Below are 19,457 nucleotides of genomic sequence, written 5' to 3'. Positions count from 1 at the left end.
TCGGTTCACAGAGTCGACTCGGAGACACTCGTGAAAGTCTCCCCATCTTTATTTTTTTCCAAAGTGCGGGTTGAAGATTTACAGACAGGGCAACACAGAAAACCAACGTATTGCATGGTGAATGGGTCCAAAGGGACCTTGAATGTAACCATTGTAAACATGAAGTAATGTTGCATAAGCATGACATGGCAGAAACCAGGGGGGTGGGGGAGGGGGGCGGGGGGGCAGGGCGGCTGCTGGGATTTGATGAAATGAAAAACATTTCAAAAGAAAAATGCAACTCTTCCGTTTTAAAAAGTTAAAAAGTTACACGCCGGTAAGACAATTGGCAGAAGATATACACTTATGGCGTTTTATGGAAACACGTGCAGGTTTGACGCTTTTTCCCCCGGTTCAAATTATGACACGTGACATGTTCACATTTTCAAGCCTTTTCATTGCCAAAAAAGTGACATTGTTGTTACAGCTTTTGAAATCAAACACTTGCTCCCCCGGTTGAACACTGCATGCACACGACATAATATCCATCCACGTCATTTTGCATAATTATTTGCCTTCACCAAAAGTACCGCCGGCGTTTTCCTTGTGCCCTTCTGAGAAGGCGAGATAAGACGACGCTGACGCACACGTCCCCCGTTCTAAACCACTACCGTAAGCTACAGCCATAATATAAAAAGTTCGTTTTTTTCTTAGAAAGTGCCATGCATAATGATAAGCGGGTATGTTCCAAGGCTAAATAGGATTGGGTATATAAAGAGCGGTGCAGCGTCAGAGAGCAACTTTTGGCACAAGATGTAAAAACAAGTTTCAGGGGCCGCTATGACCAAAAACGGTCTGGTCGATGCAGGGGCGTAGCACTGGGGGGGGGGGGGCTAGTTACAATTAGAACACAGACACAGCGCCATGAATGAATCAGCATCATAGCTGCGGGGGGGGGGGGGGGGGGGGGGCTGCATAGGCCCCAGAATTTGGCACTACGCCCCTGGGTCTTTGGAGGAATTTCCCATCCTGGGATAGGTTGGGCTGGGAAAAGATCCCGCGGCTGGTGGGACGCTTCATTGCTGGGGAATGGAAGGACGCATTTGTCGATCGGTCTTCGAATGTAGCCCCAGAAGGAGGCGGCCCCCCCGAATTAGGACGCAGCTATTTAGCGGAGGAAAAGAGGCACTTCCGAAAAAACCACAGATACTTGGCCGGGAGCTGCCGCCGGATGCAGATGCAAGAGTTGCAGAGGAGTCCGCTCGTGTCTAGGCAAACATGGTCAGGGTGATCCACTGTAGGGCAGAGAAGAGCGTGTGGATTAGGGAAGGCCGATTATGATATGAATGGTTTTAGCAACATGACAAAAAATGTAAACCTGCTATCCCCCATTTCCATACCCTTTCATCACCATCATAATAATAATAATCATAGAAGGTACAGTATTTCGAAAGATGGACGCCGTGGCCGCTCCGCAAAAGTCGAGCAGTACAGCATCAGTCAAACTAAAAAAGTCGTGTACATGTAAAATAAGTCCCCCCCCCCTAAAAATGGTGTCTGTAAATTCAGGTGGCTCTCATCACACTGATGTGGAAAAAGGCTGTCCATCTTATATACAGTCCGTGAGCTGAATATGAAACTATGCTTGACTCATTCGGGGTGACTCCAGATTCAAATGACTCTGGGGCCCCCCAAGGAACAAAGGGCCCTACGTCGTACCGGGGGCCTCGTTGGAGGGGGGGATTACAAACATGCCGCCGCAGTCCCCTGCACACAGCCGATCATAGAATTGAACGGGCTTCTCACAAAATTGTTGTGCGCTGCGGGTTTGGGGGCCCCTGTCTGCTCAGGGCCCCCAGGCAATCGCCCCTGCCCACACGGGCATATGTGTCTGTTACCTGGAAGAAGGTGAGGGATATTTGACCGTCGGCGTCCGTGTCCAGAGTCTTGAAGGTTTCTTCAGAGGCAGAAAAACAAAAAGAGAATCGCTTATTTATAGTCATTCATTTTCAGGTATTAATTCCCCTACGGCCCTGCGTGTGATGACGGGGACGGGGACGGGGGGGGGGGGGGGGGGGGGGGGGGACTCACGGAACATGGTCTCCAGTCGGACCAGGCAGGTGACAAAGTTGTCAAAGTCGATGGCCATGTCGTCCTCCGTGTAGCGCAGGATGATCAGCTGGAACAGGTGGTTGGTCAGCTTGAAACCTTGAGCAGAAGTCAGTCCCGCGTGAGAGCAAATACGACGGAGAGGAACGTACTGCAACGGAAAAAAGGAGCGGTACCTGCGGATTCAAGGGCCATCCTCATCTCGTAGGAGCTCATGGTGCCCGATTTGTCCAAGTCAAACTGCCGGAATACGGTCTGGCGTCGCCACACACACACACACACACACACACACACACACACACACACACACACACACACACACACACACACACACACACACACACACACACACACACACACACACACACACACACACACACACACACACACACACACACACACACACACACACACACACACACACACACAGTACAGAGAGAGAGGGGGGGGACGGAGAGAAAGCGACACAGTTGGACCGCAGACAGGAAAGGGACCGTCCGCTGGCCACATGGTCAAAATAAAACAACTGGCTCACGCAAGTAATCGATGCGATTGGCCGTTTGATCTCACCAGGTATCGCTTAATCTTTTCCCAGAGGACATGGAACTCGCTCAGGCCCAGCTTTCCACTGCCGTCCGTCTGAGCCCACGCGTTCAGGAAAAACAACAACAACAACAACAACAACAACAACAACAACAACAGCAACAACATAATTAATGTTTTAGAGGATTTTGAAGATTCTGCTATTGCAAGAGGTCAACGTGAAAGGAATTCAAATTCAGCATTTCTGAAGTAACCACATGCGTGGTTTCGTTTTATGCATTCATTATTGTTTTTAATGCTTTATTTCTGTATCATCTTATTCCCCCCAATCTTACTTTCCGAAATGTCTTAAACGCGTTTCGGCCGAGCAAAGCGCCCCGTCGCGGGGTGTTTTGAAAAGGGAAGTACAAATAAAAGTTTACCATCATCATCATCATCATCATCATCATTATTATTATAATTATTATTATTCATTTCTCACACAAGCGTTTCCAGGATACGTCCATGAGGTTTATCATGCTGCGGCAGGCCTCCTTCGTGAAGCCGTCCGTCTTCAGGTCTTTGTCTGTTTCGGACGAGAGAGTGAGGACGGCAGATTTGAACTCTTCGCCATTTGAAAGTAATACAGTTATGCCCAAAACACAAGCTTTGCGATTCCACCGTGGGATTTCTGCCGCCGCCGCCGCCGCCGCCGCTTACGTTTGCTGATGATCCTGTTCAGAATTGTCTGCAGCTCCGTGACACTGATCTCCATGTCCTGTGGCCACCAAACGGAGATGGTCAGTTCAATTAAAAAAAAAATGATGATCATATCCGCCACCAGCCGCCGCCGCCGCCGCCGCACTTACCGGCCCCGCCAGCTGCCTGAAGAGATTCTTGAAGCCCGCGTCGATCTGGCTCTCGTCCAGCTGAGTCTGAAACACGGAAAACGAGTGGTCGGTCCACGTTTTTCTTTTGCTTCCCTTATCATTACATCATCAGTACGTTGTCATCAATGTTGGACAGTCACCTCAGTCGGAAGCTTCGCCTCGACCTCGTCATCAAGCTCCCTGATGTAGGAAGAAGGAAAGAAGAGCCCAAAGAAATTACTTTTACATTTTTGGAAACATTAAATTCATTCATTCCTCATTTTCTTTAAAGGATATTTGTACCGTTTTTTTTTTTTTTTTTTAAAAATAGGCAGGATTTATTCACCAAGGGCGAACATTATCTTGTTAAAAAATAAATTTATATATATATATATAAATCATATATTTTTTTTTTTCATCCTTATCACCTGAATGTCAGGATCAGAGGCCACATAAGCACCTAAAACAAATTAAGAATACTTAAATCTGTTCGGACTACTAAAAAAACCAACACCAGCGGATTAACAGCGGCACAAATTTCCATTTCCCCACCCCGCCGCGCCGCGCCCCGCCCCGCCCCCGTTTTCGATACGGCCACTCACTCGGAGTCGGCCGGCTTCTCGGAGAACACCCTGAGGACGAAGTCGCCCTCCTTGTGCGCCTCGAAGGTGGAGGGCACGATGATGTACTCGCCCGCCGGCAGCCGCAGCCGCGAGCTGACCTCCCTCAGGTTGATGAAGAGCTCCGAGCGGGCGCTGGAGGCGTGCGTGAGGAAGAACTCCTTCTTCAGGTGGACGCCGGACCTGCCCACAAACTGAGGAGGGGGTTAGTCTGCTGCGGGACATTCAGACATAGTTCATTCAGAAGGTAGAGAAGGTAGAAAAAGCCCGTACCTCCTTCGGAACCTGCGAAGAACAAAAAGAGAGGACGGGATTATTGCTATGAAGTCGCGTGAGCAGGATATGCGTCCGCTGTGAGAAGTGGAACTGCGACGGGCGGCGTCGCGCCCGGGCCGCCTCTCACCTCGTAGAGGGCGAACCCGATGGTCTCCATGTCCTTGCCCTCCTGCCGCTTCTTCCTGCGGTCCTTCTGCATGAGGGCGACCAGGAAGCTGCACTCCGATTGGCCGGGCGCGTCCGGGTGCTGCAGCGCGATCTTGAACTGCGGGTTGAGCCAGAAGGTCGCTGGGGGGGGCGGGATTTCGGTCATCAGACTCGTCACCACACTCTCATATGACGCAGGTATGGATTAAATGTGCCGCTGCGTGTCTGAAACCACTAATCCCCCCAAAATGTGCGACATCTAATGCGGTTGCGCCGCGGAGGCAGCTCCCGCAGTTGCCCCCCCCGTTCCGCCCGCCCCGTCGCCGCTCCGTACCTGGGAAGTTGCGGCAGCCGCCGGCGGTGCTGCCCCTCCTCCACTCGCCCTGGTAGAGCGAGGAGCTCCACTTCTTCAGCTGGCTGTTCTCCAGCGCGTCGGCCGTCAGGTTGCAGATCTCCAGGCGGGTGAACTCGCGCAGGAAGTCGCTGAACGACATCCTGAGGGGAACGGGAGGCGGGACGGGGGGGGGGGAAAAAACGCCGTTAGGGGGGAGGACGCACTGGGGCCTCCAGAGTTTGTTCGTGACAAGAGTGGGACCCCCCCCCTGAACCGCGTCACACCGTGTGATAATAAAAAGGGTTATGTATGAACGGGAAGAGGCACTCACCAGAATTCCCCGTCCTCGCTGCGGTTCTGTAGCCGGGCCCTGACGGAGCGATCCACACTGTCCCACTCTCTGGAGCTGAGGGGGTCCCGCAGAAAAAGAAATCATAAAGACACAACGGACACGAGCTGAGCACTGCGAATGTTTCCTGAATTATGACAAATATATATATATATGACGTCTTCCTCCGCTCGTCCTCGTCATTTGTCTTTTTCCCAGTTAAAAGCTTTGTCATTATTATCAGTGTTCAAAAGAAAAAAATAATCACAGAATAAAGATGCCGGGCCGAAGAGAGGTTTTTGTTATGAGTTGGCTTTTATAATAATAATAATAATAATAATAATAATAATGAAATAGAAGGAATTATGTGTATTACGTGAGATGAGCGTTTCTCAGAATTGTTTGCGAAATTGCGGATGAACTGACCGGCATTTTCTACTTGTCATAACTACAGTAACACGACATGTGATGTGAGCCCCCCCCCCTCCTCCTCCAGCCGCCTCAGGACTCCTCTGCCCAATGAGGAGGAGAGCCGGGGGTTGCACGGCTAAAACCTCCCCAATCAGTTTATTGTTCTTCCGGTGACTGCACGGTAATGTTTGAAAAGATCCTTTCACGAGCGAGTGGGGCTGAGGCCTTACTCGTCGCTCCACGCGCCCGTCCACTCCACCTCCCCCCAGGGGTTCCTGATGCGCACCAGCTTGGTCATGTTTCCTCTGTACACCACCTGCGGGGCAAAGAAAGAAAGACAGGATAAAGAAGGTAAAAAATGTTCCCCGGGACGTCCCGGGCGGTCGTCTGGGTGGGGCAACGCGGGAGGCGGGACGTGGTCACACACAGCCCCAAATATGGAACACGTCGGCAAGCGGCGTCAGGCAGATATTGCACGCAGCCCAAAAATGACACGCACCTCGGTGACGTGAGACATGAGCGACCTCAAGGTCGCGGGCCAATTTCTGAACACAATCAATTTGCCACAGCCTCACAAGAGTTTCTTTTCATGAAGTACATTCAATGTGTTTTTTTTTTTAAAAGGATGACAGTCACGGGTTACAAAACCCATGAATGGGCACGACTCGAGGATTTGACACTGACTTTCCTTTCAGATTGCTTTGAGCAATGAAAAGTGCTCTATAAATGAAATGTATTATTATTATTATTATTATTATTATTCCTTTCCTTACACTCATGTCGTTTGCCGCTTCGCCTCCCTGAAATAATTGTTTCAATCGTCTTGGCATCAAAGACGGACATTCAATAAACTATAAAACATGCATATACCCAACTCTGTCACATTTTTTTTTTTACGCCCTCACCTCGTCCACGGCGGTCACGGAGTAGGCGTGTCCTTTCACCAGCTTCTTGAACGTGACGGCCTCCATGTCTCGGGTGCTGGTGATCTGAGGGCGGGGAGGGAGGAAGAGGACAATGAGAAGAGGTCACCGGGGTCGGCGCCGGAGGACGAGCGACGACGGCTCAGAGGCCCAGCGGATCCTCAAGTGACGGGGTCGCTGTCGCCGTGGCGACGCGGCTCATTCATTAAGATCAACGGGCTTCACGGAGTGAGGAATACATGTGTGTGTGTGTGTGTTTGTGTGTGTGTGTGTGTGTGATAGAACGATGTCGCATGTCATCGCTGTCGTCAAAGGTTGAACTACAAAAAGAACAATTTAATAATAAAAATGAAAAGTTGCGAACACTAACATATTATCACTTCTTAAGCTTTTGTCAGTGATTTTAAAGTTCAATGCAGTAACGATTAGCAACACTGTCCTTCGTTTGGAGTCGTGTCTCCTTTCACACTGTCACACCGTCTCCTATTGTCACACATACACACACACACACACACACACACACACACACACACACACACACACACACACACACACACACACACACACACACACACACACACACACACACACACACACACACACACACACACACACACACACACACACACACACACACACACAGTACTGACGTCAATGGAGCAGCCCAGCAGCGACCCCCGGTCTATGGCCCGCTTGATGATGCTGTGGAGGTCGGAGGGGGCTTTCCGCAGCTCGAACATCTCCGTCACGCCGCCGGTGAAGTCCTCGAAGCCCTCGCACGTGCTGCCGCCCGACAGCGCTTCGTAGCAGCCGTTTAGTCTGAGACAGGAAAAAAAAATAAATAAATGATATGAGCGTGACCTGTAATTCAAAACTAAGTAAGAACATTTTCGACATTCAGTTGGGAGATGTGATCCAGAAACCCCTTTGCTCGTTCACCTGTAGACAAATGCATCTATGACAGAATTCACTAAATGTTACCTCAGCTATATTCTGTTTTTATTCATTTTTAAAATTCATTCATTCGCCCACAAAAGTCCTGCGGCGATCGATTTTTGACTGAGACTTGGAAACGGTAAACCCCGGAGCTTTGGATCAGACTCATGTTTATATCACTGTGCATTTATCGTGAATATGAATGAACATCTAAGACAAGTGCAGATGAAGATGATCTGCAGATTCTTTCAAAGAGCTGAGTAGTGCTGTCGAGTGATTGGGGTCCAAACTTTGGGTTTGAATTCTACACTTTGTGTGGTAAGTGTGCACAGAGTCTGCCCTCTGGTGGTCGACACCCCGCTATTGCAATTCAATGTTGCCATTGGCTGATCAACCTGCTCCTCGTACACATTACATTACATTAGCATTAAGGGCCTTGCCTAAGGGCCCCACACTGGATAGTGGCCCCTAACTGGGAATCGAACCCCACCACCCACCACAACCAGCCTCCCCAACAGTCAACAGTCCTCATGTGCAGATTGTGGGACACGGGTGATACTAGTCTAGCTGCAGAGTGATCAATCTAAAGATTTAAAAAAAATTCGGCAGATGAATCCATAAAGAAAAATGATCTTCAGGCAGACGCTTTGAGCTCGTGTTTTGACACAGACACTGTCTATGGGTGGATTTACACTTTAAATTCATAATAAGAAATAACAAAAGTCACAGGTGTCTGAATAACGACATCTTCCTCCGGTCAACATGTCACACGAACGCATCGCCGGCCGGTCTTACTTGGCGTAGGCCTTTTCCAGCAGCGCGCTCCAGAACTCGGTGCCCTCCGCCGAGTGGACAAACAGCAGCTTCCCGTCCTTCACCGGCAGCCGGTCGTCGATCACCACCTCCAGCCACTCGCCGAACTGCCAGAACTGCGCCACAGACGGAGGAGAAAGGGTCAACGGCGACAAACTAGGTCTCGACAGGCGAGGTTCGAACAAAAAAAAAACAAATTGAATATATCAATACATTTTTATATTGATTACGACCTTTTGGTATCTTAAAGGAAATTGTACATTTAAGTCGACGCAGGATCTGGATCAATACAGTTCTATTGTATTGCATATTTTTGTGTAATGTGTCGCTTAGATTTATTACGCACATTCTGCCTTTTTCGGATTTGAAGGTGAAATAGTGTGAACTGGCATCGATGGCGTCACAACGCACAAATATTTACTTTATGAAAAATAGTAATAACACACCAAGAGGAAAAAAAGTACAATATGAAAAATGTTTACTTAAGTAAAAGTATTCAAATAGCTTCAGCTTCATGAAATTAAGTATGTATTTAAATATTTGGATCATTATTAGTGATATTAATGTTTAAGCCACTAATATTGTAGTATACTGAGCTGGAGCGTCAATAAATATCTCCTTACACTGTAATGCATGATAATCTACGCAACATCGTCGCCTAGGTTTATTGTCCAAACGCACGAGAGACGACAAAGGCCCCGTTTTCTTTTGTGCGTTTCAAACCCTTAACATAAACCCAGAGGCTGAAAGCTCAGACTCCACCTCCCGGGCCGCTCTCTCGAAATATCTCTAAACCAGTCCGGCGAGCGGATGGCTTTGTTTTTTTGTTTTTTACGAGGCGACGTCGCCGTGATTCATTTTCTTTTTCCTTTTCTGTCGACTCCTCCCAAGAATCCCCAGGTGGGACGATAAAGGACATAAGGGCGGGGTGGCTTTACTGTTTTGGGTAGGGGGTTGGAAGGTGCAGTCGCACAGGCTGTTGGCCAGCAGGGGGCAGAAGAGGCCAACTGGGTCACCAAGGGTCAAAACAGGCCGAGGTCAGAGTGTCAGCTTCATGCCGTGGCTACACTAAGACTCAAAGTATGCGGGGGAAACGCGAAACGACCGGTTGTGTTGCGGCAGCTTGTGCAACCGGCAAAGTGTACAAAATGACAAAGGAGAAGACGACAACAGTTTGCACAAAGGAGCCTCCGGGCAGTAAACCTCAAAATAGGAGCGCGCCACAGTGAATAATAGGCTGTTATGAAAGAAATATCTCATCGTCAAAGTAATGAGATTTGTAGAGAGCGAGGGAGAGAGACGGGGAAGGAAGCTGCAGGGTTGTCGCTTCGCTAGGGTGTGTGTGTGTGTGTGTGTCTGTGTGTGTGTGTGTGTGTGTGTGTGTGTGTGTGTGTGTGTGTGTGTGTGTGTGTGTGTGTGTCTGTGTGTGTGTGTGTGTGTGTGTGTGTGTGTGTGTGTGTGTGTGTGTGTGTGTGTGTGTGTGTGTATGAGAGCAATTAGGCCGTGTGTTGTTTTGTTTTTTAAATTGGGAATAAGTGTAATTAGTGACTGTGTGTATGTGGTGTGTGTGTGCGTGCGTGCGTGGTTGTTTTGTGAGCAGCAGAGAGATGGATGGATGCCACACACCCTGCAGAGCTCAATTCACAATTATGCTTATAATCACACACACACACACACACACACACACACACACACACACACACACACACACACACACACACACACACACACACACACACACACACACACACACACACACACACACACACACACACACACACACACACAATCTTCCAACGACTTGCAGCCTTTACATCTCAAGAAAACTCAAAATACTCTCTGTGCAAACAAAAACATGTGCTATAATGAGGAGAGCGGAAAAAAGGGGGGGGGGGGGGGGATCTACCCCAGTTAACAATTTCATCTGTGTCTGATGATGGCAGTGATTTGTCTAGTTTATAATTCATTCTTCAGCTCGCCGTTCTGTCTTTTTTCTCTCTCCCCGACATGATTCCCAACCTGCCAGGACGCGTGATTACATTTCCCGGATGACTCATCCTGGTCGGACTCACTCATCCAGAGGCTTAGGAGGATCCAACACCGACGCCGGGGGGGGGGGGGGGGGGGGGGGGGGGGCGTGGGGGGGGGGGGGGGGGGGACGACAACCCCGGGAAGAAAAAGTGAAAAGCGGAGAGTGGAAACATGCTCGGGCAGAGAAAATAAAACACACACACACACACACACACACACACACACACACACACACACACACACACACACACACACACACACACACACACACACACACACACACACACACACACACACACACACACACACACACACACACACACACACACACACACACACACACACACACACACAAAAACAACTCATACGTGCAACAGAAAGAAGAGGAGGACGAAACCAGGGCGACTCTGGACTAAAGGGAAAGCAGCCCCGTGTGTTTACGAGCCATTTAGCTTATATGAACATACAATAAACACAGGCAGGAGGCACGTACTGTACAGGCCCGGAGAGCAAATGAAATGATTATTTCCACTAACTCGAGCAGACAGCGAGTGTGTGTGTGTGTGTTTATATATACTGTACATATATATATATGTATATTTACTTATACAGTGGACAGCTGTATTCATTCAACAATGTAAAAAGTGTCTCTGGAAATAATCAGTGAAAAACAGGCCTTGGCCGACATCCCTGTAACTGAGTCACCAGCACCAGGAGTCGTGCGCGTGCGTGCGTTGGTATTTATTGATTCTTTGATACTAGTTGAGTCTTTCTTGACGGATGGATTTCCCTACTGTCCAATAGCCTAGCGAGTGTATGTGTGTGTGTGTGTGTGTGTGTTCGACATGTTGCAAGTTGGCATCCTGAGCATGTCACATGTAGCGGTGACGTACGGTCAACACTTGGCGAGCCGACAGTCCATGTTTACCATGCTAATGTTTGATATCTTTTTTTTTTTTTTATCACTTTGACACACAGTAGTAGATCAGTATATTGGAGCTGAGAACACACACACACACACACACACACACACACACACACACACACACACACACACACATCACGTGATCTGATCTGCGTCCTGCGGCACAACCTCAATTCATCGATTTGAATTTTTCAAAAATGTCAAAGAATAACCTCGGCAGTTGGGTTTTATTTTTACACGCGCGCGCGTGTGTGTGTGTGTGTGTGTGTGTGTGTGTGTGTGTGTCGTGTGCACAGCCAAGTCCGGCCGATAAGGCCCAGCACTCGGCCAGAGGCAGAACACACAGAGCCAACTCTGTGTGTTCATGTCACAACGCAAAGCACAAGGTGACACATTGACAAGTGCGACAGATCATATCCTGAAGTCCGCTCAAGTCCTCCCAGGTAAAGTGTATTGACCGAGCGACCGACCGAGCGACCGAGCGACCGGGTGTGGATCTCCCTTATCTCGGATGACTCACTGGGGCCGGACGAACGAGAAAAAGAGCAGCTTTGAGAAAACCCCCTCACGCCTGGCTGGGAAACTCCGGCGGGGGAGAAAAGAACGACGCCATCTCTCCACTGAGATCTCACCGTCAAATGATCTTCCAACGGATCTTAAGAGTGCCAATCCGACCACAACAACTGATATATGGTGGATATATTAAAAACACATGCGCCCATCGAAGTGACGACGACGCCCAGAGCTCAAGGTCTTATCCTTGAATTTTCTATTCTCATTTTATTTGAACAGAGATGAATGGATTCCGTCACTATTCTTCGTTTCCCTACACTGGCCCCAACAGGCCGTCGTCCACCGGAGACCTGTGGTGTGGGTTCGTCGTAAATAGATCGTAAATGGCTGCAGCCTGCGGGTCTGGTCGGGGCGAGGCGCGGCGCCGCGTTCGCACGGGAAAAACGGGAAGTGAAAGAGCGGCCGTCACCTGGAAGTGAAAGATGCCGGCGTATCCCTGCTGGAAGCTCTGACCGTGAGGGACCACCCTGTGGAGGAGCTCGGTGTTTAGGGTCAGCGAGCCGATGGCCGCCAGCAGCCAGCAGTCCCCTGTGGACACACACACACACACACACACACACACACACACACACACACACACACACACACACACACACACACACACACACACACACACACACACACACACACACACAGAGTTTTCATGCTCGCTTCCAGAACAGGAAAACGGAAGCCGTGTGGCCTTGTTTACAGATGTGAGGACGGGGGACACAAGGCGTGAATTATGGATGCGATGAAAACATCGCAGGCAAGCGACCGTCTCCGTTACCAACTCGCTCCTCTCAAGATGTCCCCCTCCGTCCGTCACCCGCGTCCCTCCCGATTCAGTTTTGTTCTCCTTTTACCTCTGCGGCACTGAGACTTGTTCCCGGCAGCGAAAATCCGATCGCGTGCACGTGCATATTTTAAAGGGTATTCCGCCAATTTGACACATGGAGATCTGTTTACAGGGTGAGTTACTCGTCAAACCGTCTTTTTCTTCTTCTTTCTTCTTCTTTCTTTCCACCTGCGGTGTTGTCACAGCAAATACTCAACTTTACCGAAAAAAAACACACATACTCGGATCGATTATCATCCCAGCTGTAGTGAGGTGTCGTCAGTGTCTTCCTAATTTGAGATTACGACTTGGCAGCCTTCCAGTCGATTGGCCCTCGCTCCCGAAACCTGTCGGACGGTTTAAAACCTCGTATATTTCTCTCCTCTCCTCTCCTCTAATGGCCGGTGTCGTGCGGTAGAGAAACTGTGAGGCGGTCGCGGATCCCTCCCAGAGAGACTCACCCAGAGCTCCCTGGCAGATGTCCGTGCGAGTGGCTCCGTCGACGATGAACTCGGGACGCTTGCAGAATTCCTGTCACGCACGCACAGACACGCACGCGCACACGCACACACACACACACACACGAGGAAAGAAAAGAAAAAACAAAAGGAATAATTCAACATTTTCATAAAAAACACACATTTGCCGTTTCCTCACACTGACCTCTTTCTTCTTCTTTTTTTCTAATCAACCCATCTCTCTTTATGATTGTGATTCCGTGATCTGCAGGGTCTTGTCGACTTGGCTGTGAGACTTTATCGGAGTCAAGGGGCACTGTTGGGCTGCTGCGTGCCATTCTAGTTTGAAACGTGTTGTTGGACATGAGAAAAAACAGTCGCCTGTTTCGTATTTCTTGCGCAGAGAGGGACACGCAATTAGTCCATGGATGATTCGAGGACAACGTAATGAACAATTCGGGACAGAACCCGCGTCGCGTGTCTAGTGTTTCTCGTTCACGTCTGGTTTCCCAGTATTCCTTTGCCTCAAAGGCCGTCTCCGGCTGAGCGTGAGAGGCCCGCCGCGCCGAGCTATAAAAAGAAAAATACTCCTGTTCCTTCTCGCGCCCCGCGAGCTGCACACAAACCCGTCCGACGCGTGGCTGAACTCGCAGGAGCGCAAACGGGGCGGGGTCGCGCCGAGCACAGATTTTTTGTGTGTGTCCTTTCTTACGTGGAGAATGCGAACAGCGCGGCGTAAATATTACATACAGATCCTGTGGTGCAGGCGCGGGGCCGCATGCATTATGTACCACGAGACTATTTTTTGGAGACGCCGGGAAGCATTAGAGGCCGACACACACGCGCACGCACACACACACACACACACACACACACACACACACACACACACACACACACACACACACACACACACACACACACACACACACACACACACACACACACACACACACACACACACACGGTGGTCTACACTCAGTTGGAAGCAGCAAGAGGGGCAAAGAGGCTGCAGTCACGTAGATGCTGATGATGATCGTGCCCCCCCCCCCCCACCGCCGCCGCCCCCCGCGAGCTTTTAACGGCACGATTCGTCTCGCTGCACTTCCACACAGGGCTGACAGCAGCGACCCGTCACGGTGTGTGCAAATCAAACAGTAATGGGCGTGTGTGCCGTGTTCGGGGCTCTGCCGTGATAACGCCCTGATGAAGACACTGCCCCCCCCTCCCCCTACTTCGCTCCCCGGTGTCACATTCAGCCATGCAAGGAGCACCCGGGTGTGTTCGTAGCGCCGCCGAGTCGCGGAGACGGTCACGAAAAAATTGAGGAATGAAGGTACAGAGACACATCTGTGACACTTAGCAACCGCCTGGGCGAGAGCAAGCACAACTCCTGAGCGATCTCCACCAATCATACCGGACAGAAAGTTTAGTTGCCAAGCAACAGATAAAATCCAAGTCTTTGAGGATGGGCTGCATTGGGTGGTTCAAGTCATTGAGCAGGTACGGTGGGACAGGTAGAAAGATAGTGGCCGTATTTCTTTCACAGCTTTCTGGTTGATAGTCGGTTTGTCGGTTGATTGGTCGGTTTGTCGGTCGGTTGCTCGGTCGGTTGATCTGTTACGTGCAGGTAACCCCCCCCCCCCCCCCATTTCATAAGATCAACCTGAGGTAGGATAGTCCCACTGCGGGGTCATTTGTGGATTTCTCACCGTGGGTCTCAGCCAGCGGACTCCGGAGGTCTTGGAGGATCTCGGCCCGAGCTCATTGAATCCCAGGGAGGACGCGGCACACGCGAACATGCTGTCCTCAAACAGCCGCCCGCTGCCCTGGTGCTTGGCCCTCAGAGACTCATAATCCTGCCCCAGGAACTTCACGGCGTTGTGGTTCTGCCCCAGGCCCTCGTCGCGATCCCACTGGCTCCGCAGCCTGGCGGCCATGCCCGTGGCGTAAATGGGCTCCTCCACCATCCCGAACCTCGGCCGCGATGGGTCGACCGTCGCTCTCCGCCGGATCTCCGCCCGCGGGGGAACTGCAGCGAGGCGTCGGGCCGTGTCCTACTGCGTCGACGCGACTGAAGTTAAAGCTGATATCAAGGTGGTTACGGCTTCAGCGCTCAGACATGAATCAGAATTTAACATCAGTGGCCATCAAGAAGCTCCTGATTATCGACGAGACCGGGCTGCTGCTTGGTACTTGCTTCAAATGCGTCAACGGCCTCGAGTGTATAGTTGTCTCAAAGTGTAGAAGCTTGGCGCGCCGTGCGGGCCGATGTCCTCCTCGCAGCCAAGGCAGATCCCAAACCCTGGAAGAGAAGAAGTTCAAATGAGATACATACATACCGTATACCCATACGTCAACTCAACACCTTCTCCCGCGCGACGCAGAGGAGCGGCGGCGGCGGTGTCCGCCCTCGACACACACATTCCTGGTTTCCAAAAAAAACCCCCCCAGAGAAACGAGCGGTGCGCGTCAGTCACGACGAGCACTTCAGTGCTGCGGCTTGTAATGGTGCGGTGCCGCGCGTGCACTCGGGAATCAAAAGTCAACGATCAGTCAGACAGGTCGGTGTTAGAGGCGAGGGCGAGGGCGAGGGCGCGGCCCCCGTGCGAATCTCGAGGCACAATGAAGAGCGCGAGAGCCCGGAACAAGCAAAAGCTCTCTCAGGCTCTGTCATTAATCAGACCCAGAGAGAGGTGTGTGTGCGTGTGTGTGTGTGCGTGTGTGTGTGTGGGGGGGGGCAAACATGTCATCAGCGCAAACGCTCCTGACAGAACTGGAGCGTCGGAGTGAGTTCACCTCCCTGGCTTCTGCTCCCTACTCTCACTCACTCTCTCACACACACACACACACACACACACACACACACACACACACACACACACACACACACACACACACACACACACACACACACACACACACACACACACACACACACACACACACACACACACACACACACACACACACACACACACAGGCGATGTTTATTCTGAACTAATGTCCTTTCTTTTCTTCTCTTCTGTCAGATTCCTTTCACCCCCGTCTCGTTTTGTTTCACCCCCCTCCCGGATATATCCGAACCGAACACTCTTCCTGTGTCGCGACTGAGGCCGAGCGCTGTTTGCACGGTTGGCACAGGGGGGCAGTGACAGTTTTGTGAACCACGCCTGTTGAAAATGGCCCCAGTTCGCCGAGTCAGAGAACAGGGCATTGCGGCACCGTCACTCCTTCTCTTCCAGGATCTGAAACTGGGCGTCTGACCAACTTCATCTTTCTCGCTCGTGAACCAAATTGTGTCACAGCTTCAAGTGTGGCAAAACTTGTTTACTTTCTGCAGTATGATACAGTTTCTGGTTTGAATCTGAATTTTCCTTCTTTTTTTTTTGTAGGTGAATCTATATTTTTTCAAAAGGAGGTACTTCAAAGCTACAGTGTGTAATATATGCGGAGGAACTTAATTCACAGAAACTGAATATATTTCTCCATAACTGTGTGTTCACATATGTATAATCACCATGTTTTTTTTCTGCAAACTTGGAATGAGTTGAATACAGTTCCCTGAGGTCGACCCGACCTCCGTGTGAGCCGCCATGTTTGCTACGTCGTGTTGAATACTAAACGGCTCCAGAATTTTTCAGACGCTGCCGGAAACCGGAAAATGGAACCGCCGGTGCGCCGCCATAAAGTGTCCCCTGTCGGTCGCTCAGTCGGTTGCGGTTTGCAACTTTAACACCAGGTGCCGCCAGAAGATTACAAAAAAAATACACACCTTGGGCTTTAAGTATTGCTTTGACATTGGTACCTCAAACATTTAATATGATAACTTTCCTTATTTCCATAAGCTGTATGTTCTCATAAATGACCAGCAGAGGGCGACTCCGCCGGTTGCTTCTTCTCGCCCGGAAGGGCGTGGCTATGGCAAAGGAAGAACCCATTTAATTTTTGTGATTTTTAAGCGACTGTATTTGCAGTTATGAAAAGAAAAAAATCAGCAGCCTGAGTCCATTTGATAGCCTCACTGTAACCAACAACAAACTCAAAACACGTTCCTCTCACAATATCCAAAACCATTGGGGGGTTTCATCTCATCTCCGCTGCGTGTTATCGGGGCCCACTCAAACCCACCGTGAGCTCAGTCTGGTCGGGATGAATATTTCATTTGCCCTCACATGTGAAATACACTTTCGTACCCCCACCTCCCTGCGTCCCTCCCTCCCTTACACTCACACACCCGTAGACATCCTCCACCTCAGTGCTGGCGGTGACGTCTACGAGAAATGACAAGCGGCAGACGGCTTTTTCACCACCAGCAGCTACAGTCTTCAACAGCAGAGAGCGGAATTAGAACAACAAATGCGCTGCAGGGGCCCGACCAAAGAGATGGGAGCTCAACGCCAACGTGATGGGCCTTTGTGTTTCGTCGCGGGCTCCTGTCGAAATAACTCGCGTCCGCATGTCACCCGAATCAGCCTTTAGGTTCGCAAACATATTGGTGGCCGTTATTACGCAACGCCAGAGAGGATGTGGGTCACGCAGCGACCAGAAGTAGAGAAAAATACATATACAGTCGGGCTTTACACAGACAGAGGAAAGGGGAAAAGCTCAAGGGTCACACGAGGCCGGGAGCCGGGTGTGAAAGGAAATATCCCAAAGTGTCTTTTCTGCCCTCGGAAGCCCTGGAAAAAAATAGACCAGCAGAGAAACTGGACCCGCTCAAGTGTCCACAGAGGGAAATAACTGCTGACTATGAGGAGGATTATAATCTAGAATCATCATAGTGGGTGTCAGGAAACAGACTTTGCCAGACACTTGAAAACAGACAGTGCATGCAGGGTAGAGGGCTGTGTGTGTGTGTGTGTGTGTGTGTGTGTGTGTGTGTGTGTGTGTGTGTGTGTGTGTGTGCCTGTGTGTGTGCGTGCCTGTGTGTCTGTGTGTCTGTCTGTCTGTGTGTGTGTGTGTGTGTGTGTGTGTGTGTGTGTGTGTGTGTGTGTGTGTGTGTGTGTGTGTGTGTGTGTATGTGTGTGTATGTGTGTGTATGTGTGTGTGAATGTGTGTGTGTGTGTGTGTGTCTGTGTGTGTATTTCAGGTATTAAAACTTTAGCTTTTGTTTTTTTAATGGACATATGGCTCACACAGATAAGCATGTCGTCCATGCGGGCGGTAGGTGTGGCCGAGAGAGGAGACACAAGACATCCAGCTGTCAAACAGACTGCAACTTTCTGCGGGTTGACCGACGCGAACAGCTGTTGCAACAACAACTTGTGTGGGCCGGGGCCGGAAGAGCGAGACCAATGGAAATGTGAAAAAAAAAAGAAAAGAATCCGCGACACACAAGTCATATTTCACCCTTTTTTTTCCACGCGTAAATTGTGCCAATTCGGTTTTGCGCGGACTGTTTAGGCTCGAGAATGGGTTTCTTGGAGCATTTTCTATGATTGTTCCCAATGCAGCGGCTCACAAACTTCAAGTTCTCCTCTTTAAAACATTAAAAAAAAAAAAAAAAAGTTCAGACCAACATGTGAAACGCATTGAAAGATTTTTTTTTGTTTTCCGCGTCCCGAAGCACAGACTCAATCCCTGTACAACCAAACGCGTCGTCGATGGAGTGAAGGGCATATTTACCTTGCAGGCAGGCTGGTTCCTTCCTTTTTGTTTTTTGCTGGCAGTTATCGAGACATTTAATGTGCAGCCTGACTTTGAGCTGCTTCCCCTTGCATGTTTCGGTGTGGCTCCGGCCCCTCCCTCCTCTCGTCTCTCTGCCAGCCCTCGGTCGAGAGACGCCCTGCCGCCTCTGCACACTCATCTATTGGATCGAACGCGGCCCCCTTCGCAGTGCGCATGCGCAGCGCCCACCACTCACCAAAGCACAGAACACACTGTTTCTATGTAGTTTTGTTTTTTTGGGGGGGGGGTCAAATTAGAAGGGGGTGCTTTGGAATAATAAAACCAAAATGAATTGATGTTAACGTCAGTTTGAAATAAAATACAGTTGTTTATTGAGCTGTAGAGATTGTACATTTTGTACATTAGTGTCCGTTGTAGTATATATTCAATAATCCACTGCTGTAATGTTTATCTTATATGACACTCAAGTATTGTCTTTATTGGACGGGTTTAGTTGTTTTAAAAATTGATTAAAAGCAAAACGTATATGTAAGATAAAACATGTTCTTTAAGTTGTTGGCCAAATGCATACACGCCGATGCATCAATGATAATCATTTACTTTTATTACAGTTATTACTTTTACTTTTTCCAACATTTATACACGTTAATACTTTTAATACTTCTTGCCATTGCCGGACTTTTTTGCCAGAGTTATTTTTAAATTGCAACTTTTACTTCAAAAGGTTTGAGGAGACCAAAAACCTAGATAGATCC

The 19,457-nt window shown here is 49.7% G+C and overlaps 1 protein-coding gene across 1 annotated transcript; it reads right to left on the bottom strand.

Moving 5' to 3' along the window:
* Nucleotides 1-31: 31 nt before the first annotated feature.
* Nucleotides 32-18,857, bottom strand: capn1 (calpain 1). Its single transcript, XM_035606550.2, has 22 exons — nucleotides 18,700-18,857; nucleotides 14,784-15,376; nucleotides 13,075-13,144; nucleotides 12,206-12,324; nucleotides 8,250-8,383; nucleotides 7,169-7,337; nucleotides 6,501-6,584; nucleotides 5,826-5,911; nucleotides 5,188-5,262; nucleotides 4,857-5,017; nucleotides 4,503-4,663; nucleotides 4,373-4,384; nucleotides 4,082-4,293; nucleotides 3,641-3,680; nucleotides 3,480-3,545; nucleotides 3,331-3,388; nucleotides 3,132-3,196; nucleotides 2,659-2,727; nucleotides 2,265-2,343; nucleotides 2,071-2,187; nucleotides 1,878-1,936; nucleotides 32-1,274 (listed from the first exon to the last, which is right to left on the bottom strand). Exons 2-22 carry the CDS (start codon nucleotides 15,039-15,041, stop codon nucleotides 1,248-1,250), a joined length of 2,121 nt encoding a protein of 706 aa, XP_035462443.1. The 5' UTR covers nucleotides 15,042-15,376; nucleotides 18,700-18,857; the 3' UTR covers nucleotides 32-1,247.
* Nucleotides 18,858-19,457: the final 600 nt, after the last annotated feature.

This window comes from Scophthalmus maximus, chromosome 12 (genome assembly GCF_022379125.1).
Source record: "Scophthalmus maximus strain ysfricsl-2021 chromosome 12, ASM2237912v1, whole genome shotgun sequence".
Classification (NCBI taxonomy): Eukaryota; Metazoa; Chordata; class Actinopteri; order Pleuronectiformes; family Scophthalmidae; genus Scophthalmus; species Scophthalmus maximus.
Note: the sequence above shows the minus strand (reverse complement) of the source record. Positions and strands in the feature narration are given on the sequence as shown.